Source organism: Aptenodytes patagonicus, chromosome 5 (genome assembly GCF_965638725.1).
Source record: "Aptenodytes patagonicus chromosome 5, bAptPat1.pri.cur, whole genome shotgun sequence".
Lineage (NCBI taxonomy): Eukaryota > Metazoa > Chordata > Aves > Sphenisciformes > Spheniscidae > Aptenodytes > Aptenodytes patagonicus.
In genome coordinates this window covers 72,197,014-72,223,712 of record NC_134953.1, presented here as the reverse complement: position 1 = coordinate 72,223,712, position 26,699 = coordinate 72,197,014, and the positions used below count along the sequence as shown (strand labels likewise).

Genomic DNA, 26,699 nt, shown 5'->3' with positions numbered 1-26,699 from the left:
AATTACTCAAAAAATAAGGTGTACAGATTGGAATGGACCTGACATTTTTTTAATATTGATTTCTCAAGATTTAAAATTATATTATTCAAAATTATTACCTGCCACACTACCCAAGTATTTATTTAAATACACAGGCAAAATATATCATCCAATTGCACTGTACTGGAATCAAAAAGATAGTTATGGTGTCTAATAGTTAAAATAATTGGGAACTTTTCCTAAAAAAAAGTTTAGGACTAGGAAAAATGATTCCTACTAAAAAAAAAAGCCTATTTTTAACTCAGAAGAGAAAGGTGCCAGCATGCAAAAATGCATCTTAGCAGGTTACTGTTCTACTATAAAATTACATACACAATATGTATGTAAGGCAAGGCCTTTGCCTTTGAAATGTATTTTAAGTATGTATTTACAAGTACTTTTAAATATCTGTTATTATTTTGAGCTAATAAAACAGAAATCCAAACACTATGTGGTATCTATATAACCCTTAGTGCCTGTCCTAACAAAAACCTATGGCCCATCCACCTGCAGCGGCAGAGCAGGGCTTTGAAGTTGATGCTGGAGGCAGAAAGTCCCCATAAACGTACAGGCGGTTTGAACGCAACTCTGGCAATCCACCTGCAATCCGCGTACGACGGAAGTGGACTTAAGACTAGGTCATAAGTAAACTTTATCATGTTAATTTTCAAATCTCTGCTGTGCTTATAAAGAGCAGTACTAGTCAGCCTTACCAGCTTCAAAGTCTCGCGACAGTTTCTGGCTACAGCCACACAAACACACTTTATGAGCGAGCAACTAGAGCAATTTCCTCAGGCTGCTTTGCATCTTCTGCTTCCCTGTTCATTTAATTTCTTTTTAAATGAAGAGGAAACAGAGGAGATTTGTCCCTGCTAAAGGACAGCGGAGCACCAAGGAGTTTGACTATTTTAACATCTAACTGCCTGAAACGTGGGTCCTCTGCCACTCACTCACACTACTCCCTCACCAAATATTCTAGAAATAAGCTCATTTCTGTGCTCAACTTTAGCACGTGGTAGGATCTCTCAAACTTGACTGTATGCAAAGGCGGGGGTTAATTATCAGAGAAGTGTGAAAGGGGAGAGGGATTTTCTAAAGGTCTAGTCTCTTTCTTCAAAGCTTTAATTTTAACCGTGCCAGTCTGAAGTTTACACGGAATCTAAATACATCTGAAAGACTTTATTCTAGAATAATTGGGATGTAATTTCAATCAGGGACTAAAAATTTAATAACTACTTTACAAAGGTAAAAGCAAAGCAATGAAGTCATTAGTGTTCTAGTCAGGCTTCCTAGAAAAGCATTAAGTTAAAAATCTTTTGAGAACTGCTGAAAAGAAAGAAAAGAGAGGGAGAAAAGATTAAGTAGCAGCTTGTTCTGAGAAAGAGGAACTGATGCATCAGTGGACACTGGCAAAGTTTGTGTGCTAATATCTCAAATTCTCTGGAAGGGGAGCAGGGCATGTGATTACATGGCTTTGTGTTAGACTGGAAACCTCATCTTATTTTTCAATCTTCAGATTTCACAGTGTTGATCTCATTAAAGTAGTGTTTTCACGTTGTAACTGCAGTAAGCGTAGTTGCTGTGCAAAAGCTGTGGAGTAATGTTGCAAATGAATGATGAGTATTTAATAATTGCTGTGGAACTACATTTAACTGCAGGTCTAAACTGACCTGAGTGGTCAAACGCAGTGGTAAAAACACTGCTGGCTGAAGTGATAAAAACATGTCTTTAGTGCTTAAAAGTAAACATTGTAAGATTTTAAGTAGCAATGTAGAAACTATTGCTGCTTATTTCTAAAGGTACAGAAGAACAGTTTTCCCTGTGATCAAATGTTCTAACATTGGGGTTTTCTAGTCAGTTTAAAAAAAAAAAAAAAAGACAACCAATGAATCTGATAGTCCTTCAGGTGAGATTTTCTATGCAACTGCTGCCATCAAAATACAGCTGATGTGATACTTTTAGGTATCAGATCAAGGACGTGCTGAGTACCAAACAACAATTTGCCTTAGACAACAAAAAATTATGATCACCAATGCAGTTATAAATAAATGAGATACAAGAACTTTTAGTATTTCATAAGAAATTTGCAACGTTCTATGCTTGCAATATAGCACAAATTGAGCAATTTTGAGAAAAGATTAAACAAGGCAAGAGACAGCTTTTCTACTTAATAACAGGATCTGAGAAAGAAAACTACGAAAGCAAACTTTCAAATTACTATAAATGCCAGACAAAAATAGAAAGCAAAGTGTCAAATTATCTTTGCCATTTGTTCAGACAAAAAAAAAAAAACCCAAAAATGAGAAACTCTCTCTGAGCACAGATACTCTGAACCAATGTCATACACGTGATCACAACTTCATTGTAATCTGTTGAAAAACGGGTGAGAGTGGAAGATTGGGGAAGTTCAAAAATACTCTCTGCTATCATAAACTTACAGTTGATTAACTGAAAGGGGAAGATTGAAGTTTCAGCTTTGCAGTAACAGTTTGATGTCACTTAAAGCAAATTGTGCCTCTGTATTTGTCTCTGACTACCTTAATCTGTATATTTGCGGTGAACGTAAGGAGGACTTTGATCAAAACACAACATGCATTTTACACAACAAGGAAGTCTACAGAGAGGCACTGCATTTACAAAAGCAACTGAAGGTGGTTTCAAAGGGAGTTGACAGATTAGAGGACGATGACACTGCTTCTGCAGTCTCAATGGAAATCTGGCTTGATCTAATTAACAACAATGAACTAGAACCACAAAAAGATAATTCAAACATGATTTAAAGAAGTTATATTACCTTTTTACTAGCGTAGCAATGGAGCCTTTCCCTTACTGATCACAGAACAAGTCACAGGTTGAACACAGAACAAGAATAAAAGGCCTGATACCCTTAATTTACCTCCAGCATTTGAAATTGAAGCCTGAGATCTAGCCCAAATATTTGACTACAGAAGTAGAGAACGTGCATGTATTCACAAGAAAATGATAAAAAATTGTAAGAGTCCCACTCATGACAACTTGAGTGAATTGGGAAATCCAAATGGAAGATTATTTTTAAGATGTGACTATATGTTACTGAATGCTACCATGTTCAAACAGAACACAGTAAATGGAGCACAGCATGCAGGACAACTTGCATCTTTCATTTGACACATCTGTGTACATGCACCAGAAAGCTCCCAGGTTATTCCCATCCCCTTTTTGTTCAGATTCCTCACCCCAGGAAAAACGCACTGGGAGGAAAACTTCCCACCAATCCTGAACTTATTCAGGCTTGTAGTTTAAGCCGGTAACAATGCCAGTGACTGATCTGTGCTGACATTTCCACAATTGTCAGTACTAGGCGACCGCTGCCCGTATGCGGCCTGTAGCACAGGAATTTCTGTGGATCTTAGTTCTGATGCACCTTTTGTATTAAAAACACTTTTATTGGCTCTTCTGACTGATTGTCTTTGTGAATGACAATTGCTGTCACTAAGACATAATGTAACTTGTGCTTATATGCGTATGTGCTTCTGTACACACATGTATAATGACATAGAATCATCCTGGCATTTAACCATTCTGGCATTTTCCATTGGATGCATTTTACAGGTGAGCAATGATTTACTGCATTCATAGGAAATGTGTAACTTTGCCAGGGAATGTTGAAGTTACTGAAAAATGCAGCAGCCATTTGGACACATTTTGAGTGCTGTTTGACCACCTAAAAGACAAGGAGACAGGGAATCTCCAAATAAGTGAATTGTTCCATTCTCCTTACAGTTATCTTCCTGCTTTTTAACTTTTGCTCACGGAATTTAAAAAAGCCTCTGTAATAGTAATACTTCCTTCTAATATTACTAGATAGAAATACTACCTCAATAGCAAACTACAACTCAGCATTTCCTACAGTATATACCTCTTACTGTACTAATTCAGGCATTTTTCCTCTTTAGTCCTCAAAATGATGTATATATTTTTACCTTTGTGTCATAATTTTGTAGGCATCTGGAAGGAAGCATTCTGTGTTCTCCATCTGGAAAGGGTCAGCATCACAAATCTTGTCATCTGTCCGTCCATAGTTAGCACTTTCGATCATAATAACATCGCTTCCTGGACACCGGAGGTCAATGGAGTAACCTTCGCAGGACAGCTCCCTCCTAACCAAACCAAACGGTAGTGCTGCTCGGCTGAAACCTAAAAAAAAAGAAAAAAAAAAAGGGACTGAGCCTAAAGAATATATTGCATTGGACTATTCTTTTTCTGTCACATAGGCACTAACTCTCATCAGTGTGCTAAAGGAAGTGCACCTTTAAACAGTTTGACCTCGTACCATGTTAAGTGAAGCATCTTTCATGAAGCTGTCACATCCCTACACCACTGCTGCTGTGTCCTTAATCTGGGAAAGGAGGAAATTCCTCTTCACTTCTTCTAACCCTTGCCAGGGCAGACAGTGGTGCCTGTCTGCACGGCTACATTGCACATTCCCTCTTTGGGCACAGTCAAACAGGCTGTGTCTGAAAGTGGGAAGCAGCAGACCAAGCAGGATTTGCAAATGCAGAAGTGATTTAAAAAACCAAACCAAAACAAAACCCCAACCCCAAAGCCATAGTCCAACTTCATTAGTCTTTCTTAATTTGTATCTTCCTTTCTCCAGGAAAAGTTGGTTTCTTTTGCATAGCTACTTTATGTCCCCAGCATGGACATGTCTGTGCTACCAGATCCAATATACATGCCAATACTTTACCTAGTTGAACTTCAGTGCTCCTTACTGTGCCTTTTACATAAATTAAACCACAGACAGGTAAGATTTCAAACAAATATATGGTCAGATATATTATCACAAATAAATGATCAGCAAACTGCAGATGTATACTGTATAAAATCTCCCTGTCCCTCCCAAAAATTACATACGGGTTTCAGGGAATTCTCATTTTTAACATGTTTTTCTGCATGAGAGAATTCCTAAAAATAGGTAACTTCTCTTAAGAGTAATGAAGCAGTATCAAATGCTTTAGAAACAAAACAATGGCCCAGATATTCACCCAGATGTTTTGCCTTTTACAGACATTTCTTTATGCAAAAAAATATTGCATCAAAAAACAACTGTAGCTGTATACTACGCTCTCTTGTACACAGAATATTTGTTTCTTACAAAATGTGTGCATTACTGTTTTGGAAGACAAGCTGGGTAACATGATAGTGTTAAATACCTATTTCTTTAGAATAGTAAATCCTTTCTAAATTTTCAACAGAATCACAGATATTTCCTATTTTTTAAAAAAGTCATCCTAATACAGTAGCACAAGGCCATTAATATTTTAGTGCAGGCTGCTGGAGACAAGTTGTGACAGCAAAGAGAAAGCTAGTAAGTATGGAAAGTTGGAGCTCTGGTGTTTTGAAGGCAAAGAAAATAAACTTTTCATAAAAAGTATGATGCGTTAGAAGAGGCAAGGAAGCAAGGATCTAAAAAGATCAAGAACTTGAGGTAACCCCTTGATAGTAAATTTTCATGTGAACCAGAGGCTGTCACTTTTTCTATTGAATTAATGAACTGTGGATTAAAACTCCTAGTGCATGACGATGATTATCTGTTAGGACTGCAAAAAAGAGCTGTTGATAATGATCACGCCAGCATCAGGATGTGGCTCCCTGGCAGCCAGAACCCATCTTCCCGTCCGCCCCTCCTCTACCTGCACGCCCCTGCCTTCCCCTTTGCACCAGCACCAGCTTTCGTCCAACTTGTGTAGTAAACTAATGTGAGGGGCCAGTCTGACTCTAACTTCTCTCCACTGCAGAAGAACCGACGAGGTCTCAGAGGACCAGCTCCTTGGCTGGGCGGGAATTCACCCCGGCACAAGGGGAAGGGGAAGGCCAGAGCGCAGCAACCAGGTCTGCCTTCACATTACATATCCTACATGAAACGGGTACCATTACTCTGCCAGTATGTTTCAGTATTTGTTAATAAGGGCAGAAGCCATATTGCTGTAGAAAGCACCACAGTTCCATCTCAAATTCACTCCTGGCTGTTGGTTTGGCTGCACATACCGTGCACAATAGCAAACACTATTATTAGAGGCTTGCTGAAGTATCATGAACTGAAAGCTGGAAAGAGCTAAAACATGAATCCATCACATTAACACCCTATATGTTCCTCTCATGCAGCAAATTAATACAATGAAGACAGAAGCCGCTCACAGCTCAGTGAGGGCGTGAAATGGGCACAGAGAGGGGTACGCGCAAAGCCCCCACCACACATGCATACAGCAGCTCCTTTGATTAATTACCATCACGACAGCCGCGTTGGGACCAAATATAATGCTGCCAGTGACTGCCATTCCTACATCCTACCGCTCCTGTCAAATTTAATGCCATCCACATAAAGCTCATCCCCCCAGCTGGCGGCAATGGTGCCTGGATCTTCTGCACTCAGCAGGGCTTCCCCCGGCGCTAGGCACTGCCATGGCCTGGCCGGGGGAGTCTGGCCACCCTCTCCTCCCCTCCCTGCCTCCCACGGGAGCCTCCCACGTGCTGTCACATGGATGCACGGCCCCACTTTTGGGTTTCGATCAGCAAGGAGGGGAACAGCGGCTTCGGCTGTCCAAAGGGGATTTTTGCAGACGGGCAGAGCGGGGAGGGGCGTGGGTGCGTAGGGTACTGCCGCTGAGGTGTCGGTGGCTACGCATGCGGCGTCTGTGCAGCAGCAGGTCAGACGTATGGATCGTTATGGGGCCAGGGCTGACAAACCCACACCAAGCTACCTGTGACAGGTACCGAACCCTTACTGCGGATCCTGCAGCACAGCCTCCACTTCTGTTAGGAAATACCTTGAATCCAAACACAAGAGCTCCGCAATTTGTTACAGCGATCAGCTGCCTGCAAATCTTATTCCACCATCGATGGCAACTGCTATAAGTACTATGAATGTGTTTTACCCTGCAATTTTTCCCCCTGCAGGCATCCATGAGAAGTTCTGTATTAGGACAAACATTAAAAATACTAGAGCGAAGTTAGATCACTTCACAGGCAACAGAGAACACACCTGAGATTGTAATGTAGGTGTTACACTGTAAAAGCAGCAAGCAATAAAGCAAAACAATGCAGCATGCGTTAGGCGGGGAGACTGCTCTAAGGAATCTCTATGGCGCAGAAAGAATTTTAACTGAATAAAATAAATAAATTTAAAGTCCGCTAACAAAGTTGCTGTGATCTTTATTCTGAAGCTTTATTTGTAGCTTTTTCCTATCAACAAAGAAAAAATAAGCATATCAACAAGCAAAGTGTAATTCAATCCATCTTGTAGCCCTGACAATCGAAGAAAGAACCAGTGGGAGGCCCTGTGAGCAAAAAATCAATATTGCAGCTTTGTGCCGTGCAAATGTGAATACTGCCAAATAGCAGTGCTTAGGGTAAAATGAACTGTTTTGCTCCATTTTCTCCTCTCTGAACAAATGATTTTGAAACGACAGCTTTTTTTGGAGCTATAAAATGTCAAGCAATAACTCCCTGCGCTTTAGGCAAGTGATTGGAATAAATACCTCTTGGCAACAGGTGCAATGACTTAGGACTGAAATTCATTTACATTCAGGAGATAATTCCCGATAAACAGATGCACTGCCAAAGGATGGAAGTTTGAACGACTGGCATCTGAATGCTACTGCCCGCTTCTGCATCATTCCAGAGCTTTTTAGACGTAAGTATGTGGCTCTGTCAATAATTACTGTTGTCACTGGTAACTTTGTATCTCCAATGCAATTCCTCATGAATATTTTCAATACTGCATTTTCTAACCAACCTGTGTTCAACCTGCTGCTTGCCTTGCTGTACCTTGCATAAACCTCTTTTGTTTGTCTCTGCTCCTGCAGTTGAAATCAACATTCCTCGTTGAGGAACCTCGGTCCTGCTAATTGCTTCAAGGCAAACTGTGCCATGGATGACACCGTTCCTGCTGTCTGCCGCCCAAGAACGCCAAGTGCTTCCCGACTGCAAAGACCTTTCTGGTGCCGGGGCTGGGACTTCCAGCACAACCTAAACATTAACTCAAGTAAGCGCCTATTACCAAATGCAGCATATGCTGTCTCTGATTCATTCGTGTCTGTATATATTAATCAGTGTTGTGTGTGTGGTTTTTTTTTAAATTGAAGATTAATACCTAATGAGAGAAAGAGCATGGTTTCTGTCCTGCTGACCATTTTGATTACAGAACAGCTTCCTGGCAAACATATGTTTCCTGCACGTTTTATCTGCTCACAGATTAGTTGAGTGCAGGCTCTTTATTGAAAGAACAAAATAAATGGCTTTTGTGAAATCGCATTTCTAAGAAAAAAAGGTAGAGGCGATTTTCAGTGGTAATATACATTCTTTAATGCTTTGTTGATCAATCCATGTAGAAAAACACACTGAGAAAGAGATCTAAATGAAACATCACAAACAAAAATCTTTCCTCTTATACTTTAGTCTACGAAATGAAAAAATGCAAGTCCTATGAAAGAAATGTAACTCAGAACCATGTTTCAGAAATACGTTAAATTCACATTTGGCTAAGAATTGTTGAAGATTAATTAAGTTTGCAATGCCTTATTTACGGTCTTGGTTCCTTCGTAAGACACAATTTGTCTTTAGAAAGATAACCTAAATTTGTCAAAGTGCAAAGAAAAGTTAATAATTCACAGCATCCTGCCCACTAGCATACCACCTTTTTGAGCTGTCAATAATAAGAGAGTGTGCTAAGTTCGGCAGATAAAAGCAAAAAGGCACCACCAAATTTGAATGTTCACCCCATACAGAGGAAAAATAGTGGAATGTAAACAGGCTAACATCAGTACTCCTTGACATCAGAAGCAAGGAACCTTTGATTAAAACTTACAAGCACAGAGAAAGTCAACATGGAAATATAAAATTATTTCAAAGAATGCAGATACTGGAAGAACTGAGAATCCAAAACAAATCTTTGCAGAAATAAACATATATATGTCTCTGCAAGCAAGGAAATATTGCTTCTTGTGTTATTTGGCTCTAACAGAAAGGTCTTTTGAAAAGAGCACATCTTTTCAAACAGAATGTTTACGGTTGTCTCTTTCACAATCTCTTTTATTTTACCAAATCATGCAACATGATGATTCAAGTTCTACACAAGATGAAGTGATGCATCTTGGGCAGCATTTCAATGATATATGTTCAACAAATGCAAAGCCCGAAAAAAACTGTGTTGAGAATCCTCTCCCTCTCCCAGTGAAGTGTGTACATGCATGCACAGAGGGTGCACGGAGACAGCTGAACGTACTTCACCATCTGAAAATCATGCAAATGCTCAACATGGGCTCCGCAAACCATTTCTAATTCCACAGAAAAGCCTCAGCATCCTGCAGTTTCTAAAGAATCCCACGAACTCTGTCAAGGGAGACTTTTCTCCCTGTCTCCCAGCACCGTACATATTTCACACAGACAAGCATGTTATTTTGTTAAACAGCTTTTAAATTATCCAATCCTGGTCAACAGATCACTACCAACTACTGCAAAGATAGAGGCAATTTAAATGACAACTGTGCTTTCTAATTCTATCTTTGAAGGAAAAAGTCAGTCTGGCAAGCATGGCTATTAAAAGATTACACTGGCACAGCAAGAGCTTCTGATACTGCGCAGGGGTCTGAAGTTCACAGCACTCGGCTCTTCTTTCAGGGAAACGCAGCAGCCAGCGCACAGCCAGCCCGCGCTGCAGCCCGGCAGACAAAACCCCACTGTTCAGTCGGGGTAAAATTAGGCAGGAAGCGATCATTTCAGAAATACTCTCCTACAGCTGTATTCTTTGCCGTTTTAAGTATAAACTCATTATTTTCATTTAAGATGCTGGAAGGAGGGGACATCTAGAGAAAAAGGATTATTTAGTGAAGGAAATCTATTTTCTTGTAAGAGACATCTTTCTCTTTTTTTTTTTTAAACTCATTCATACAATGGGATTAACTCAAAACAAGGTACATGAAAGCATGTTCATTATTTGAACTTTAACAAAGAGGCCCGAAGTCCTTAAGAACAGACTTGACCATTTAAACATGCACATAAATTACACTGAAGCAAGGCAACTATTTCATTGAATAAATTAGCTGTGAGGGGTGATTTTTAACACTGGTTTCTAGGCTTCAGTTTCTCAGACATACCGTTTCATATTTTAATTACTTCGCTAAAATCTGGAAGCCTGTCTCTTACAAAATAGAAATATGAATTGCTATCCAAAAAAGCTTTTAGAAATATTAATGATGGATTTTTATCAATAATTTTTACATTTTATTAGATCGCGATTTAGTCTTCAAAAATTTTAGAATTTGAAAAAGCTTTGTCAAATTTTAGCGTTTTTCAAGATTCAGTGTGAGCAGCAGAATTACAACAGTAAGTAATTTTCTGTAATTATATACTTAATATTCAGTGTACATAAACATAAAGCATGGTATGTCTGATTAATGAAAGTCAGGGCAGAAGCCTGAGTTAACGCCCTCTGACTCACACCAGGACGGGTCCTGCCTTCCAGGTTCACTGAAACTTACAATTTTCCTTTTACAGTTTCCAGTCTCCATGCAATTCTCAAAATTATCCCTGTGAGGCTCTCTTCAGCAAAAAAAGAGTCAGGGCTTACCTGCTTTCTGCACCTTGTTGAATGATTCAGCAAAACCTAAAGTAAGCAGCAGCATCCCAGCCTTTTTAAGTAACAACGTCGATCCTTCCTGTGTATGGCTGGCAAGGATCTCATTTAAATTCTCCGAAACAGCTCTCACCCCTCATTCAGAAGGGCGAGAATATGTCTTTCCAAGGTAGCAGAATTAAGGGGTGTTTTGGATTGTACTTTTGTTGGGATTTGTGTTTTGCTTTTTTAAATAGCAGGAGAGAAAAGAGTGCTACATTGACAGACCTCCAGACCGAAGTCCTTCAATCATCCGGAACAAGAACAGCCCAGACAGCAGCCGTGCATGCATCCCCACATTAGTCCATCATGTCTCAACCTTATTTTGAAGGAATCACCACTATGGGAAAAGAGATAGTTTGGTCTTCATGCCCATTTAATCCTTCACCTCCCTGCTGAGGCTGCCACAAGAGTGCTAATTAATGCTAAACTGTGAAAATGGGCTTCTGCACTTTGAATCCAGCCACACTGAAACTGGATAGAAACCACTAATTCCTTTAATGAAAGTCACCAAACCAGAGCCTGGATCCTGGCAGCATTTTAGCAATGCCTACATATGGCAGATGGAAACCATGTGATCCAAACATGAAAGTCTAAATATCTAGTGTAAAAATATGAGTGTTGTTCAGTTCTCACTCAGAACCAAATTTTATTCTCATATGCATGCACCTTTCCCATCCCTTTCAGTGGGAGCTGTATGCATGAGAGCAAAACTTTGCCCTCTTGATCTAAAATTATCCCAGTTTGAAACAGTATTCATCTGTCAATGATATTTCTTTTGCCAGCCAGATGTCTGTTCTCAGGCTGCAAGAATCTCCTTCCTTTTTTCTTTCACATCATACACACTTGATCCTCTGCCAGCTCGCAGAAAGCACTCTACCCTTTTCTTTCTTGCCGTTAAATACACTGCATCTTCAAAACTTCTCAAGGCAAGTAAGTCCCATGGTCTCTGTAAATCCCCCTCCTGGAGGTTATCTCCAGTTTACCAACTGTGAACTCTCTGAGCACACCACCTGTCAGGAAGGAGAAGCTTCTGAATCAGAAACAACCTCCGAAACAGGGAGGTAAGACACACAAAGGCTGATGTGTCAGAAATGTTGTGTCAACAGGATTTCCCATTGAATTATTTCCTCTGCACAGGATGCTAGTAGCAGAATAAAAATAAATATTCTTTTATTTTCTGTAAAAATGTATTTTGACAATAATTTATCTTTCCAGCTATCTCAATCATTTTTGATTGGAAACCATGCGTTGAGGAGGGGCAGGGGGAAAGGAAGAAAGGGGGTATGATTTCTATCAGCAGTACTCAGAGTGAACAGCTGACAAAAGAAATATGTTTTTGTTCCCATCTTTAAGAAACCCAAAGCCTTGTCACCTCAGAGGTTGACAGAAACCATGCAGAGATGTACCATTTCCTTGGGAATATGTGCATTGGTTAAAGTTAAATCACTCCAGCAGGTGACATGTTGGTTGCCAATAATAACCCTCGGTGTACTGTGTACATTGCCTTCTTAAACGGGTTATACCCTAACCTGTTTAAGAAAGCAAGACATTTAATCTCACTAAAATGTAGAAATTGGACCCTGATAATTCTGGCTCATTTTAAAGAAAATGTTATTCTACAAATGCCGGAGTTTAAAATACCAAATACGGGCCTAGTGCTAAAAAATTATCACACATTTAATTAAGAATATTGTACAATTGCTACCATATGGTAATATTTGAGATCACAGTTGTAAAATTACAAAGGGGGCGTTTTCTTGTTTACAAACAGAAATATATATACGTTAGAAATGGAATCAAGCAACAATGTAAGAGTTCATATACTCTCTTGTTTCAATAAAATGATGGGGTGGAGTCAATTGTCACAATATAATTTACAGTGGAAAAATTATGTGGTTAATTTTAATGACAGCAAGCCACTTAAAGAGTACTTATAAGTATGCAAATAGCACAGCAATCCCCCTTCTCATTCAGTATAGCTTCTGAAACATTTCTGAGGGCTCAGGAGTAGAAAGAAGAAACACAGGCTCAAGATCCTGCAGATGCAACTGCTAAACCAAAATAACACCGTCATACCTTTTGAAAACAAGGAGAAGAGCAATGTGATGAATGTACTTTAAGGTAAATGTGCCATCACTTCAAATATTCCCACAAATAGATATGAGACAAGAGTAGCAAGCAATCTTGGAAAATGCCTGTCAGAGTGAAAGGCTTTCTTCCTGACTTTACCTTCTATGAAATATTTGTGGATTTCTAAAAGACTATTATAGAGAGAAGAGGGTTATACCATACATAGTTTTTACAACAAACTTAAGGTTCTGGCACATTCCAGGAATCATGGAATAATCCTACATAGATACTTGAGAGCATCCTCTGAATAATAAATTGCACGAAGAAAGGAAAACTATGTAATTGTTTATAAATATCTAGGTAATTTTAGAAGTCCTAAGGAATATATGCAGTTCTGCCATGCTCCCTGGGCAGCAGGGAGTAAGAATGGCAACAGAGGTACCACTTCCAGAGTAAATAAAGGAAATATGCACCTCTGCTACCCTGTCAAACTGCTGTTAATCACTCATAAAGGAACTGCATATCCACATGCCTTATTGCAAACACGAAAGACAAGGGAGATAAAGTCACAGGATAGCTAAATTCCATCTGGGCTCAAATTCAGGGCTTCTGAATTTGGATTCTGTTTTTTAATCCTGGAATTTGTGTGTGACCCTGACTGTCACAATGTGGATGCAAGAATGCTCTCAGCTTTTAGAGAACCAGCTAATGAGTGCTCAAATGAAATAAATGAAAAATCAGGATCCCTGAAATCTCTCTCTGAGTACTAAGACAGAAAGTAAACCATTTTCCATAATTATGTGATAGGAGTTCCATAATTAATGCTATTTACATTAGAAAGTAACAAAAGGGATGAATACACACTGTAACACAGAAAGGAAAACTGCATTTGCTCACTACTTCTATTTAGAAGCACACATCTAATAGCTGAAAGACTGTGCTTCCAAAGTTGTTCATTGATCTTAATACAACCAATAATAAAGGAAAGGACTAGGAAAGCTCTGCACCAGAGCAGGTGAAAAAATCATCATTAGGTGCTCAAGTATAAGCTCAATATCCAGCAAGACAGAAGTACTGCACCGGTACTACAGATGTGGAAGGTAATTTCCTCACTAATTAATGCATTTTACATAGTGGTTCACTGTACCAGGTCACAGTTCTCTTTTAAGAAAATCTTTCCCTATATATCTAAAGCAAGTATTTCAGGAGGAGGCAGCTGTGAATTATAAAAGATCTGATTGCTCCACTTCTTTCCACACCACCTAAAACGACATTTTCCTTCCGAAAGAGCCATATTTTCCTGATACATTATTTAGGTGTACAAACAGGCGGACGGCTTCTGCAAGTCAGAGGGGATGGCTCCTGATCTAACTGCCGGGTCGGGAGGGAGCACCGGGGCTGCCCAGGAGCTGCTGGTCCCGCAGGGCTGTCGCCTCCTCGCTGTCCCGGCGCAGCAAAGCCAGCCTTGCCAAGCCGACTGCCAGCCTCTGCTCACACCCACCGGGTCCCTCCGCTCGTCGATCCGTTTACATTGTTGTTTCTTCTTCAGCAGCGAGTTTTATTAACCAAGATAATTTCCAGTGAGCTCTGAGCACGAGCAAAGCAGCCGTTACGGCAGCGTAATTGAGGAGGGAGTTGTTAATCTGCTGGGGATGCCAAGGAGGGAAGGAGAAGGTTAGGGGTGTCCAAAGGAGGCAGGAATGAGCAGGTGTTAGGGTAACTATTTAAATTAGGCGTCCTGACATAATCATTTATAACGGAGGCTTTAGACTCCCTGGAAGGCACTAAAGCTGGATATCCTATCTATTCTACTCAGTAAGCAAGCTTCATTTCTTTTGGTACAAACAGCGATTTTAGTAAGTCTGCACTACCGCAAATCAAGCTGCATTTAATGAAACTATTCTCTGCAACTTACACAATCCCACGGTAGAACTGCAGTGCCTTTTCCGTCTCTGCCACTGCTGAATTTGAAGTCCAGATCTTTAGTGGGTTTCAGCAATGTATGGCTCATGTTATCTTTAAATACACAATAAAGACAACAATGTTTGAACTCCAAAACCAAAAAGAACCCTATTTTTCACGATGGTTTTCACATACACAAGCCTCTAGGAGATTACAAGGGTACTTAGTGAATCAAATGCAAAATACAGAAATAGTATTATCTCCCACTGAAATGCTGTCATCTCTGAAGGATGTGTTGAGATCCAACATTATACAACTCTTCACAGTAGTAATTTTGTAATATTTTATCTGCTTGAAAATAATAGGGAATTTTAGGTAAGCAGAATCTTAATTACCCCAATTAAGTTCTCATCCCGCATCACTAATATCATTGGGAGCTTTGTCATTAACCTCAATGAGTGCAGGATAGATTCCTTAGAATTTAACCTGGACACTCAATACTCTTGTTCTAATGAAAAATGCATTAATGAGCTTCATTAGACTACTCCATTTTAAAGAAGCATCTTCAGCAGTCAGTTTCCTTCAACAGCCTAATGGGGCGCTGGTGCATTAGTGAGCTAGGACTTGACACAAGAGTGTTTAGGTCACTGTAAGTCTTTTTATTGACTCAACGAGCTTCATGTTCAGCCCACCAAGGGAAAAGCAACACCTATTGACTCACTTCAGAAACTCCCTGTGGTAAAGATGACAAAACGTGTATAAACTTTTGAAATTAAAACTGGGGTGGTACAGCTGAAACACTATACGTAGTGAAATAAACACAATTAAAACTAAAATTCCTCCCTATAATTAAAAAATGACACACATTTTCTACACAGTCTGCACGGAGGATCCTCAACCCATTTCAATCACTACCTTTTTTCCAGTCATCTACTGGGGCACATCATGGGAAAACTAGTGATCTTCTGTGACCTTCATTTTATTTTATTAAATGCAGCAGACACCTCATGCTGAAAGCGAAATAAAAAATATGCAACCCAGGAAAGTACTTTAAGAAAAAATGCCCTTTGGAAGACCCAATTTCAGTCTTGATATATTAATGACACAGATTTGCCAATGACATTTGAATAAAAATCTCTATTATATAGATTATTGTGTTCAAAATTCTATTCTGAATTACTAAATTTAGAACAGGCCCCGTAGATCACGATTCAGTCAATGCTTTATAAATGTGGGAAATACATATTTGAAATACATGTGAAGTTGGAGCAGACTAACTGTACTTCCCATCTTTAGCAACACTTTAGGAGAGGATTTCTGTTTCAAATAGCTATCCAACTGGTAGTAGTAAAAAACCTCCCAAGTATCAAAATACATTCTTTGTTTACACAACAGTGGCTGATGTATTGCTAATAAAGCCTTCAAGGAGAAAATAATGTGACTTGCCCAAGCAAGGGAAACTGGCGCTTGCAGATACTATTTTATCTTTCCCATAGCTCTAAGGACAATTTAGAGGTATCACTTGTTGCAGTCCCTTGCCTTTGAAAAACTGGGGGGGGGGGGGAGGTTTGGGAAGGGTGGAAGGGGAGGTGGTGAGTGCAGACTCTATAACAGACGTCTAGTTAAACGCAGATTAACAAGTCATCACCCAACATAATGTCCACTGAATTTCAGTTAACTGCTGTCTGAGCAACCTGCCTAAAATTCCACAGGCTAAATGCCGAGCCTAATTTGTAGCTGGTTTAGAGCCACATCAATCTGGGATAGGTGTAGCTGGTTGTAACAATAGTGCGGGGGTATTCAAATTTGGAAGGGAGGGGACTTATGGAAATCCCTCTCCCTAATTAAATCAGAGAATGAGAGTTTGAAGTGGTAAATAATAAATCACAAAGAATCCTCAATCTGGTTGTCAAGGAAACCAGTATGCCTCTGCCATAATTGCTGTGAGCCCAATCTTGCCCTTTTTGACATCAAGCCTTATCATGCATTCTGGTCAGAGACTGAGAAAGTAGCTTTTCTATTCCTCTCAGGCAACCCCGTAACTCGCAGTGAGCTCGCCTGAGCGGGGCCGCACCACCGCGGCATTCAGCGCCATCCGCCTCCTGTCCGCCGATGGACATTAACTAGCGAGCGCCGGTATACTGCCATCAACTCTTAGATTAGAAATGGGACCGACCGGCTTGGTCGTGGCACTGGAAGGTCTCAGCAGCTGTGTTTACCAGAAAGGCATTCCTAATTTACTGTTGCTAACAGCTTGAGCCTGGTTATCTCAGCCTGTCACAAGTCCCAGGAATTTCTAGTTCCCCTGTGCTCCTACTCCCCTGAGCACATCCTCCTGGGAACAGGAATCAGCCGTTCATTTGACTCATGGACATCAGAGATGAACAGGGAAAGGGAAGCACAAGACAAAATAAATGCTTTCGACAGCACAACAAAATAGATTAAAAATTGACTCCATGCCAAGTCATTCAGATAGCTTACTGCATCACTGTCTTTTTCCTCTGCGATGATAATTACCTTTTATAAACATATCCAAGCTTGTTTTTTCCTTCTGTTTTTGGTGTAATCGCACATCACCACTGGACACACACCAAACTTTGAGCATAAGCAATTCCCAGTACTTCAACACCAGGAAGGCCAAAAAGGGGAAAAAGCTGTACTAGTGTCTCTATCTCATCCTTCAAGAAATCCTGAAGCAGGCTTTAGAGGAAGTATCTTCAAAGTAAGGAAATAGGAGGAACAACGGGCAAGTACATTATGTTCCCAGCTGACTTTAAGCAAAAGAAAATCCAGAGAGACAGGGAAGGATTGTGGAAAGGAAAAAAAAAGGGAAATCTCCCTTTAGGAACTACAGAGAGAAAAAGACTACCAGAAAGGTTTCTAAAGGAAGAATTGCAACTGATTCTTGTTTGAAACGCTGCAACTAGTTGATTGTCTCCTTGCTATTTTACCAATAGATAAATCTTCTTTCAATTCCTAATCCTATTCCAAGCAACAACCACCAAAACTAGTTTAATATATTTTTATAAATTTAATGTTAGCAAAATACGTTAGAAGTAACAAGACTGATAAACCCTGGTGATTTTAATCCTTTGCTGTACGCCATTCCAATGATCTTTGTTTCTTTCAGTACTTAAAGAATGCAAAGGATTCACCTCAGGATCCAGGTTTCAGTGGGACACTCTGGATATCCACTATGTAATTCCTGAACTCTACCATGACATCACATTTGGGTAAATGTCATTTACAAATTTATTTTTATCCATTACTCAAAGGGGTATAACATGTTAACAGCACTTTCTTCTGTCTGTTCAGCTACTACTCAAGGAAGGCTGTTTATTAATTTTATTGACTCTAGCAACTGTCATATCTTTTTTTTTTTGGTTGGTAGATAAACCAAGCATCTCAAGAAAACATATGGTGCAACACAGTTCTACTGCTGTGATATTCAACTATTCCAACATAAACTAAGGACGTTGGCAAAAACCTTTGTTCAACAGATCTGTAGACATGCAATGCATAAAAAGTAGTAAATGCTTGTTCCAGACCAGGCTCAATCAAAACAAAATAAACCCTCCTCCAAACCCAACCCAAATCCCATCCATAGTCGTCTTCCCAGGAAGCACAATGTAGGTGCTTGGTAGCTAAGAAAGCTCGGAGAAATTCATCTTTGACCTTTGTTCCAGAACAGTTCATAGGATCAGAGCATCATGAAATAATTCAGGCTGAAATGGACTCCTGCCTCTTCCTATTGGCTCAAAATATTCTTTAATCCAAATACCTCTTCCAGCTATAAAACCTAAATCATATATAGGAAGACTTATTCCTACGTAATTTAAAAACTTGAAGCCCCTGTAGTTGTCATCCCAGTTAAAAGGTACAATTGTCGATTAATTTCAGCCAATTACGATAATGCATATTACTATCTGTATCACTGTATATGCCTCTAAAACTCAATCACCTTAAGAAAAAAATGAAAAAGACAAAAAAAGGTTTCCATTAGAAAAGACAACGCAAAAGCAAATGAATGTGCCATTTGGGTATAAACGCGCTCATTTGCAAAATACACATGTAGCATCCATCAGAAGAAAAAAGGCCTTTAGCTGATTTACAGATAATTTACTATAGCACACTCTTACCACTATATTATTCTTATTTGAAAAATTAGTCTGGATTCCTGAGCACAATGACAGCAACCAGTTTACTTTTATGTCTTTTGTTAAATATCCGTGATCTTGAACCTTTAAGGCTAAACATCTCTCTGACAAACTATTTCTGTCATCCAAGAGTTTCACATTCTTCGAGATTCAAAGAACGGTGTCACTGGCTTTCCCAGTGACACAACCTGCTGGAGGAGGAGTTCAGTATTACCCAGACCCTGCTCCGTCATAATCCACTGTGAAAAAAATACCTCCGTCTCTTCTGTTGGTAGGAAGCCGTAACAACCTGATATTTCTCCTCTGAACAATCTTCCAGGTGGTCAATTTGATTTGTCAATTCTTTAGGATTTTTATGTCCTCTGTTTGAGCAGTCTCTATCCATCATCTTTTGTCTTCACCTTTTTGCTTAGACTCCTGCAATTTTGAACAAAAGCCTTCAAACGTCTTATTCTCTACAACACTAATCCCTGGACTTCAATGAACTTTGCTGTTATGCAGGGAGTTTTTGCAAGGCATTATTGGTTCTTTATCTGAAACCAACTTGTTACACATATGGTATGAACCGAAACAGAGGTGGTTTGTCCCGTAGCAGTAGAAGCCAAGGGCGTCCCACATCTTTATGTCTGTGCTAGCCCGCACGGCGCAGCAGTGGGCATGCTGCCTCCTTGCCACTGCAAACTTCAAAGCACCGTCTGTACTTCAAACTGGCCAAAGGCTGTGCTGCAGGGTAGTGCCGAGCTGACGATCGACTGTTGCCAGATCTTGGTTTATCAGGTTGGGCGTGTTACCACTAAACTGTAGATAAGCAGTTTCCAAACAGTTCTGAGCTCAAATGCAATTTTAATATGTCCCTGTACAGTATCATGCAGAAACATCCACAACTCTCCTGCAGTAGTTATTAGAAATGGTTATTAATTTTAACTGGCCTAAGCTAGCTTTTAGGGAAATTATATCTTCAGGCTTCATCACCTATCTGAATAGCCTCTTTTTGCAGTTACCATTGCTATTCATCTACTAAGAAATACAGGCAATGCGTTCTGTATTTCCTCACAGATTACCAACTATATTAAGCGAAGATGACTGGAAGCAAAACAGAAATAAAAAATTAAAGGCACTTTGAAACAAACTGGCTGTGATGCTCATTTATAGGCAACTTATCCATAGGCCTCTGTCCTGGTTTTGGCAGGGATAGAGTTAATTTCCTTCCTAGTAGCTGGTACAGTGCTGTGTTTTGGATTTAGGGTGAGAACAATGTTGATAACACACCGATGTTTTAGTTGTTGCTAGGTAGTGTTTACACTAGTCCAGGACTTTTCAGCTCCCCATGCTCTACCGACTGAGAAGGCTGGAGGTGCACAAGAAGCTGGGAGGGGGCACAGCCAGGACAGCTGACCCCAACTGGCCAAAGGGACATTCCATACCATGTGACGTCATGCTCAGCATATAAAGCTGGGGGAAGAAGAAGGAAGGGGGGGACGTTTGGAGTGATGGCGTTTGTCTCCCCAAGTAACTGTTAGGCGTGATGGAGCCCTGCTCTCCTGGAGATGGCTGAACACCTGCCTGCCGATGGGAAGGAGTGAATGAATTCCTTGTTTTGCTTTGCTTGCGTGCGCGGCTTTTGCTTTACCTATTAAACTGTCTTGATCTCAACCCACGAGTTTTCTCACTTTTACCCTTCCGATTCTCTCCCCCATCCCAGTGGAGGGGAGTGAGCGAGCGGCTGCGTGGTGCTTAGTTGCCGACTGAGATTAAACCACGACAGCCTCTTTCTTGGAGAGTAGGACGAGACTGAAAACAAACTCCAAAACAGCAAACCACAGCACTCCCCTTTGTGAAAATTACACAAACTTTATGTTGAGGAACAAGCTCTGGGTGCAGGACAATGTTCCAGTGGCTCTTTTCTTTCCCAACCCTCCTTCCAGGTCCCTGATGGAATTAGATGTAGTTCACAATCCCCCATTCAGAACAAAAATGAAAATTGTCTTGGTATCAGATTCAACAGATATTTATCAGATAAAAACATCCTAGCTGCACGGGACTGCTAATTTTAAAGATTACCACCGCTATTGATTTTGAAAGACGAAACATTTCCCATTGTCATGACAATTTTACAAACTTACAAATCAGAAACCCTTAAATTTTTACAGTTCAATTTTAAGCATCTCCTCTTAGTCTTTGGACGTTAACCCTGTAACAGCCACAGGTGACAGTGTATCAGAAGAAGAAATGAGGGTTATCTCACCCAGGTAGCTACTGAGAAGCTTTATGAGGGCTTTCCCATCACCTTTCTTCACCTGCATAGCAACAAACCAGCTAGTGGGACAGACACAGGAGCTAAATTTGTTCAAGTCTTGCTCAGTAGGGTTGCTGGAACTAGGACATCGCAGAACATCATAGTGGAGGCAGTTTTACCACGAAAAACAAATTTGGCACTAATATGAAATACCTGACAGTTTGGAGTCCAAAACTTAATCAGTTCTGAAGGTCTGTCCTTTATGAAAAGAAACCACTAAGACACTAGCAGAATAATTCAATGAACTGGAATCTGTGGCTTCAGTTTTTTTCTGAAAATACCACATTTTCTCTTAGGCTTGCAAACACTTTGAACAAGTGGCCTTTGCAAGGTGTCATTTAGTAAACAAAAAAATATTACCTTGTGAATTAAAACTACTTTAAATAGAATCTGTTGTGACCACAATTCATATTAACATGGCAAGCTCTTACAGAACGCCTTTTCAAGGAAAGAAATATATTCCTTGCGTGTTCAAGTATAGAGCCATAAACCATATGAGACCCTATTTATTTCAAATTTCCCATGATGCCATTTACTCCAGCTTTTAACCTTTTATGTGACATTGAGCTATTTTACAATCATAAAATAGTAGAAAAAAACGACCTGTTAATTTGAAAGGGACACATTACAACATCTCTCCCTGGCACTATAATGTTTTAATTTCTTTTTTCAAGGCAAACCAGTTGGAAAGTGACCATCTGCTAGTCCGTTAGCACTATTCAAGCAAAGTAATGCACAAAATGTCCTCCTTTCCCAGCAAGAGTAGGACCATTAACTGAAAGGAATTTAGGATATTGTCATGTGAGTTTAACAGATTGATTCACAACAAAATAGAATCTCCATTTCTTTAATTACTGTTAAATGTACTGACTATAAGGTGATGATACAAAACTGCTGCACATTGTGTGACACCTAGAGCAGTACAAGAAATCTGAACCTTTCAAAGAAATAAATTACTATTATCAAATTTCCTGTGCAAATTGTGTTCTTCTATTTTGAGTGTTAAGCTAAATGCAAGCACACTTTTACAAGTACAGTTCTATTTCTCACTTCAAAACACACAATGTGCTTTGGACACTGGGTAAGTTTTCAATATCACTTAATGTTTTGAATATTTCAAAACAGTTGATAACAGCAGTGAAAGAGGAAACTCGACAAGCTCTCCATGCTGATACAGAACTTTTTGGATGAGTAGAGCTCAATGGAGCCGTAATCTCGGCTGGCACCTGTACATGATACTATAACACATACAGCTAGAACTGCAAGTTTGAGAGAATAAATTAAATTAAATTCACATTCATGTTAGCACTTTAAAAGATGTTGTCAGTACAACTTTGTATGCATGCAAGCCACTGCACTTTTGAAAGTTTTACACTAAATGTTTAGAATTCAAGCACGCTGTCTCTAAAGGTTAGGAGATACACTGGCCGTATCTTAATCGGCCTTTATCCACATTATTCATATCTGTACCTTCTCAACATACCTAACTAAACTGCAAATTAGGCTGAAAATGAAGTAACTGCACTTCAAATTGTTAAATTCTAAAAGAGTTTATCGTATGTTGAATTGTGAAATACAGCAGATGTCAAACGCCATTACACAGTTGCCTTAAACCTGCCGTATATTTTACTTTAAAAGCATTTTTCTCTTCTTCCTCTTCCTAGTCTCCCTCTCCCTATCAAAAAATAATCAAGTAATTCAGGAATTTACACTACTAGTACAATACTTGCTAAATATAAAAGACTGTTTCTCAGCTGTTTTTTGGAACAAATAGATCTTTTTGACCAGTTATTAATGATGTAGTAATCATATCCATTTGCCCAATAAATGTGCAAGTCTTACCAGTTTCCTTATTTTTATTTATAAATTTCATAATGGCAGTAAGGCACTTTAGACTGTGTATTTCTTGGGGAATACTGCACTTCAGGGACTGTTAAAGTCACTCTGCCTTCAGCCTTTATCACCCTACGTGAGGTATAATAAACACTGAGAAATGTGCTGCCTATTGTGTGCCTTGTTATAAAGTTCATGTCCAGCAATTCTCCTGTCCTTTCTGTTTGACTTTCCTTTCTTCCCAAGCCTCTCAGACATGTTCTCAGCAAGTCTAACTGATTCGTAATGATTTTGGACGACAGACTGGTGTTGAGCGGTACAGGCTCAAGTTATGCAACAGCCTCATTCACATGGCAAAAAACTCACCTACTGCGTACTCCATTAAGTCATGATCAGGGAGTACTGCTCACTCATATGCTGGATTCTGGCCCTTTTTGCCTAAAAACTTCCACTATTCCATACGAAATTTCCTGTGCTCTTTATTAGTGTTGAGTTTTCCCAGTAACTACACATTACGAGGCTTCAACTAAGTCGAGTAGACCTTGCTCACAATGTTTCTCGGGACTCAGGGTACGCTTTTAACAGAAATTCAAGGAAGGCTGTATGTCATTTATGTAACTTCTTTACCAAAGGGTCAGACAATTCGGTGCTATTTTGCAAGGTGCAGAGAAAAGTTCTAGTCAAGCAGTAAACTACAAAAGCTATGCAGAAGACGGAGTGATCCTCCAAACATGCTTGGATGCCATGTAGGAATTCAAAAGCGACATTACCTACAATTGCCTTAGTTCTTGGACTGGCTGAATTGGACAAGAGGGGAAGGCCAGATGACACTACAAACTTATCTTGCTGTGAAGACATAATTGTTAATTCTCTGTGTGGCTCTAATTCTCATACAAAAAGCCAGGCGCACACATAAATATGTATTTATTTGCCGTTATGTTAATTTTGTTAAAAAACATCAATAGTTGATCAGCTGAAAAATGTGTGCAATTTTGAAAGGCTTTTGAAAACATACATGTCTGACTTGACCTTATGACCATTTTCTCCTTCAGGCAAACCAATATTATAACCAGAACAACACGAGAGGATGAACATTGTTGGGGAGTTGCTCACTGTGCCTGTCATACCCCGTTAATGCAACTTTGATTTGCCTTTGTTCTGACAGTAGCAAACAGCTGCTTGTAAATGAGCCACAGTCCCTGGGCTGCCTCCCATTATTCCACACTTTTGTTTGACAAGGTCACTTGCTGTGGGGATTTTGGGGAGAAAGAGTGTGCAGCCTATAGAATTAGAGTTAAACCACAGGCAACCCAGCTTGAATGCTCTTATTATTTTTTTTTTTCATAGCACCAGCAAAGCAAGAATAACAAAGAGAAAATCTTTTGCTCGGTGAGCAAGTCAAACTTTTCTTTTTCCCAGTGTTGATTTCATAATCCTAAAACTATCTTATAAAAAGCACGTCATGTTTCCATAAATCCCCTTTCATTCAAATCTTAACAGAATTTGTATGAAAGATGTACTTAATTACAAAACAGGATTAGCAAAAACAGATTAATATTGTTTGTTCATCCGCTGCTACAATTCGTCAGGAGACAATACCCAGCTATAGCTAACAGCGACTCCGACAAATGCTGCAAAAACACGAAGAAACAATCTGAAAGATTTATGCCAGTTTCCACAGGAAATTGATTTATTTTTGATAGGAACCAAGACAGACTAGTCTTCCAGAAAGAAAAGCATCTCATAAGCGAATTACTGCTATGATAGCTGCCCATTTAAGGGCAAGCAGACATTTCTTTGACTTGGAAGTTTTATAGTCTTGAATTAAACTGTAGAATCAGTTTACAAAGACTTTAGGATAGTATCTGGTACTATCAAATCATCCCCAAACCTTCATTTTCCATTTTGACCTATGATCTTAAAGACAGTGAAAGCTGTCATTGAGGATAGCCTGTTTCTTTGTGACAGCTCTTGCTTTTGAAGCCACGCATAAACAAGGAATAGGTGGCAAATATTTAAAAGGGATGGCTGATACTATGGGAGACAGCCAGTGGCAGTCTGCAACCACAAATGAATCACAGCAGAGCACTTTCAAAATTTACAAGTGAAGAAAGAAGAGGTGCTAACTTTAAAAACGTCTTTCAGGCTCTTCAAGGAGGGTCACTGAAAACAATGAATGGAAATCAGTCCAAAAACCTTCCCCAGCAGCCAACTGCGCTATTCCGAAGGGACAGTCCCGATTGTTCAGATTTTTATCTCATCGGCCCAAAAAGTGACTGAGCTCTTCCTGCTCTTAATTGTTTGCTTCCTAGTTTTTTGTTGGAAGAAATAATGCTGGAAGAAATAATGTCTTCATCACAAAGGGCTCTGCATCCGCATTAAAAGAAAAACTTACAGACATTTCTGTAATCTTTGATTTAATTTCCGAGTCTCCTGGTGTTCTCAACAGAAAAGCACGGACAACTGTTAGACAAGTTTACACATCTTCCCTGGTCAGACTGAAAACTCTGAGCTTGGAAGATTACATTTACGGCCATAGGACAGGGACAGGCAGCCTTCTACTCTCTTCCCTCTTTAGCTAATTCAGCCTAAACCTTGCTCTCCACCACAAATCCTTCAACAGCCACCTACATGCAGGTAAGAGAAGTCTTCCTGAGTTTCAGCTGGAAGTAGTTTTCCTTGTCAAATGCCGGTTACAAAATACATAGTTAGTGACATACCTGAAATATTCTAACTGAATTACACTTGAATTATCCCCTGCTAACAAGTAGCCATCAACAACAACAAAGTCTAATGATAATTCATGGTGACAACTCACCTTCCAATAAAGCACGCTGAAAACATTCTGGTAGTCGAATGCCAGAGTGCAGGATGGGAGGTTGTTAGCCTCATTTGTATTCAAAGGCAGGCAAATCACTAAAACTCATTTACATCCTTCCATCTTTCTTAGTGCATGTCAACAGCAGGTGGTCTATCAATACTACCTTTGAAATAAGTAGGTGGTTTAAATTGCCTTCAAATTTCAGTAAAAACCCTGAATTATACAATAGACCTTGAGTCTTAACTCTCCTGTTTTCTTTGTGTGGGCTGTAAGAGAACATGAGTAAGTATGGCACTTACTTTGTTCGTATTTTAATCTACATTAAAAAATAAGTTTTACACATAAACCTAGGCACCTTAATCTTGAACGTTAGGAAAGACAGTCGCAGACACAACCATCTCAGCAAAGCAAGTTACAGAAGTTTATTTGCAAAGGTTTGAGTAAAATCCACAATAGATTATGAAAGACTTGTATAGATGATTTTTTTTAAAATACACATTTTTAGGATAAGCAGATGAAGACTGACTCTTGAATCCTTCGATGCATGTGTTTAAGTTTCCCTGCTGCTAGCCCACTGGAGACTACTACTCTGAATAGATTATGTTCACTACACACTTCTAGGGACATATGTCTCCTATTTTTCTCTGTGGCACTGTGACTATCCTAACAGCCAGTTTAAAAACACAAATGTCTGTTGTCAATCAGGGCCAATTTCTGAGGAAGTGAGAAGAAACACTGCCTGAGACAGGAATCAAGGACATCTTCATGCCCCAAAGAGTACACAGCCAGCAGTAAGCAACATCACAAATGTGTTTATACAAACCCAGAATAGATTAAAGTAACTAAAACCAGCATTTGGTTGCTGTTCATCTGTGATGTTTGCTTTCACATTTTGACAACTCCCTCAGAATTTCTGTGAAATGCAGTGTCCGTCAAAATTAATACTTT

At 39.6% G+C, this 26,699-nt stretch overlaps 1 protein-coding gene across 36 annotated transcripts in view; it reads right to left on the bottom strand.

The window, feature by feature from the left end:
- The window catches only part of ADGRL2 (adhesion G protein-coupled receptor L2), a 166,308-nt gene that overhangs the window by 71,761 nt on the left and 67,848 nt on the right, over positions 1 to 26,699 (bottom strand). For all 36 annotated transcript variants that reach the window (XM_076340463.1, XM_076340462.1, XM_076340465.1 and 33 more), the window contains exon 3: positions 3,981 to 4,194. In XM_076340463.1, coding sequence (XP_076196578.1) covers positions 3,981 to 4,194 — 214 coding nt within the window. The remainder of the gene's footprint in view (positions 1 to 3,980; positions 4,195 to 26,699) is intronic.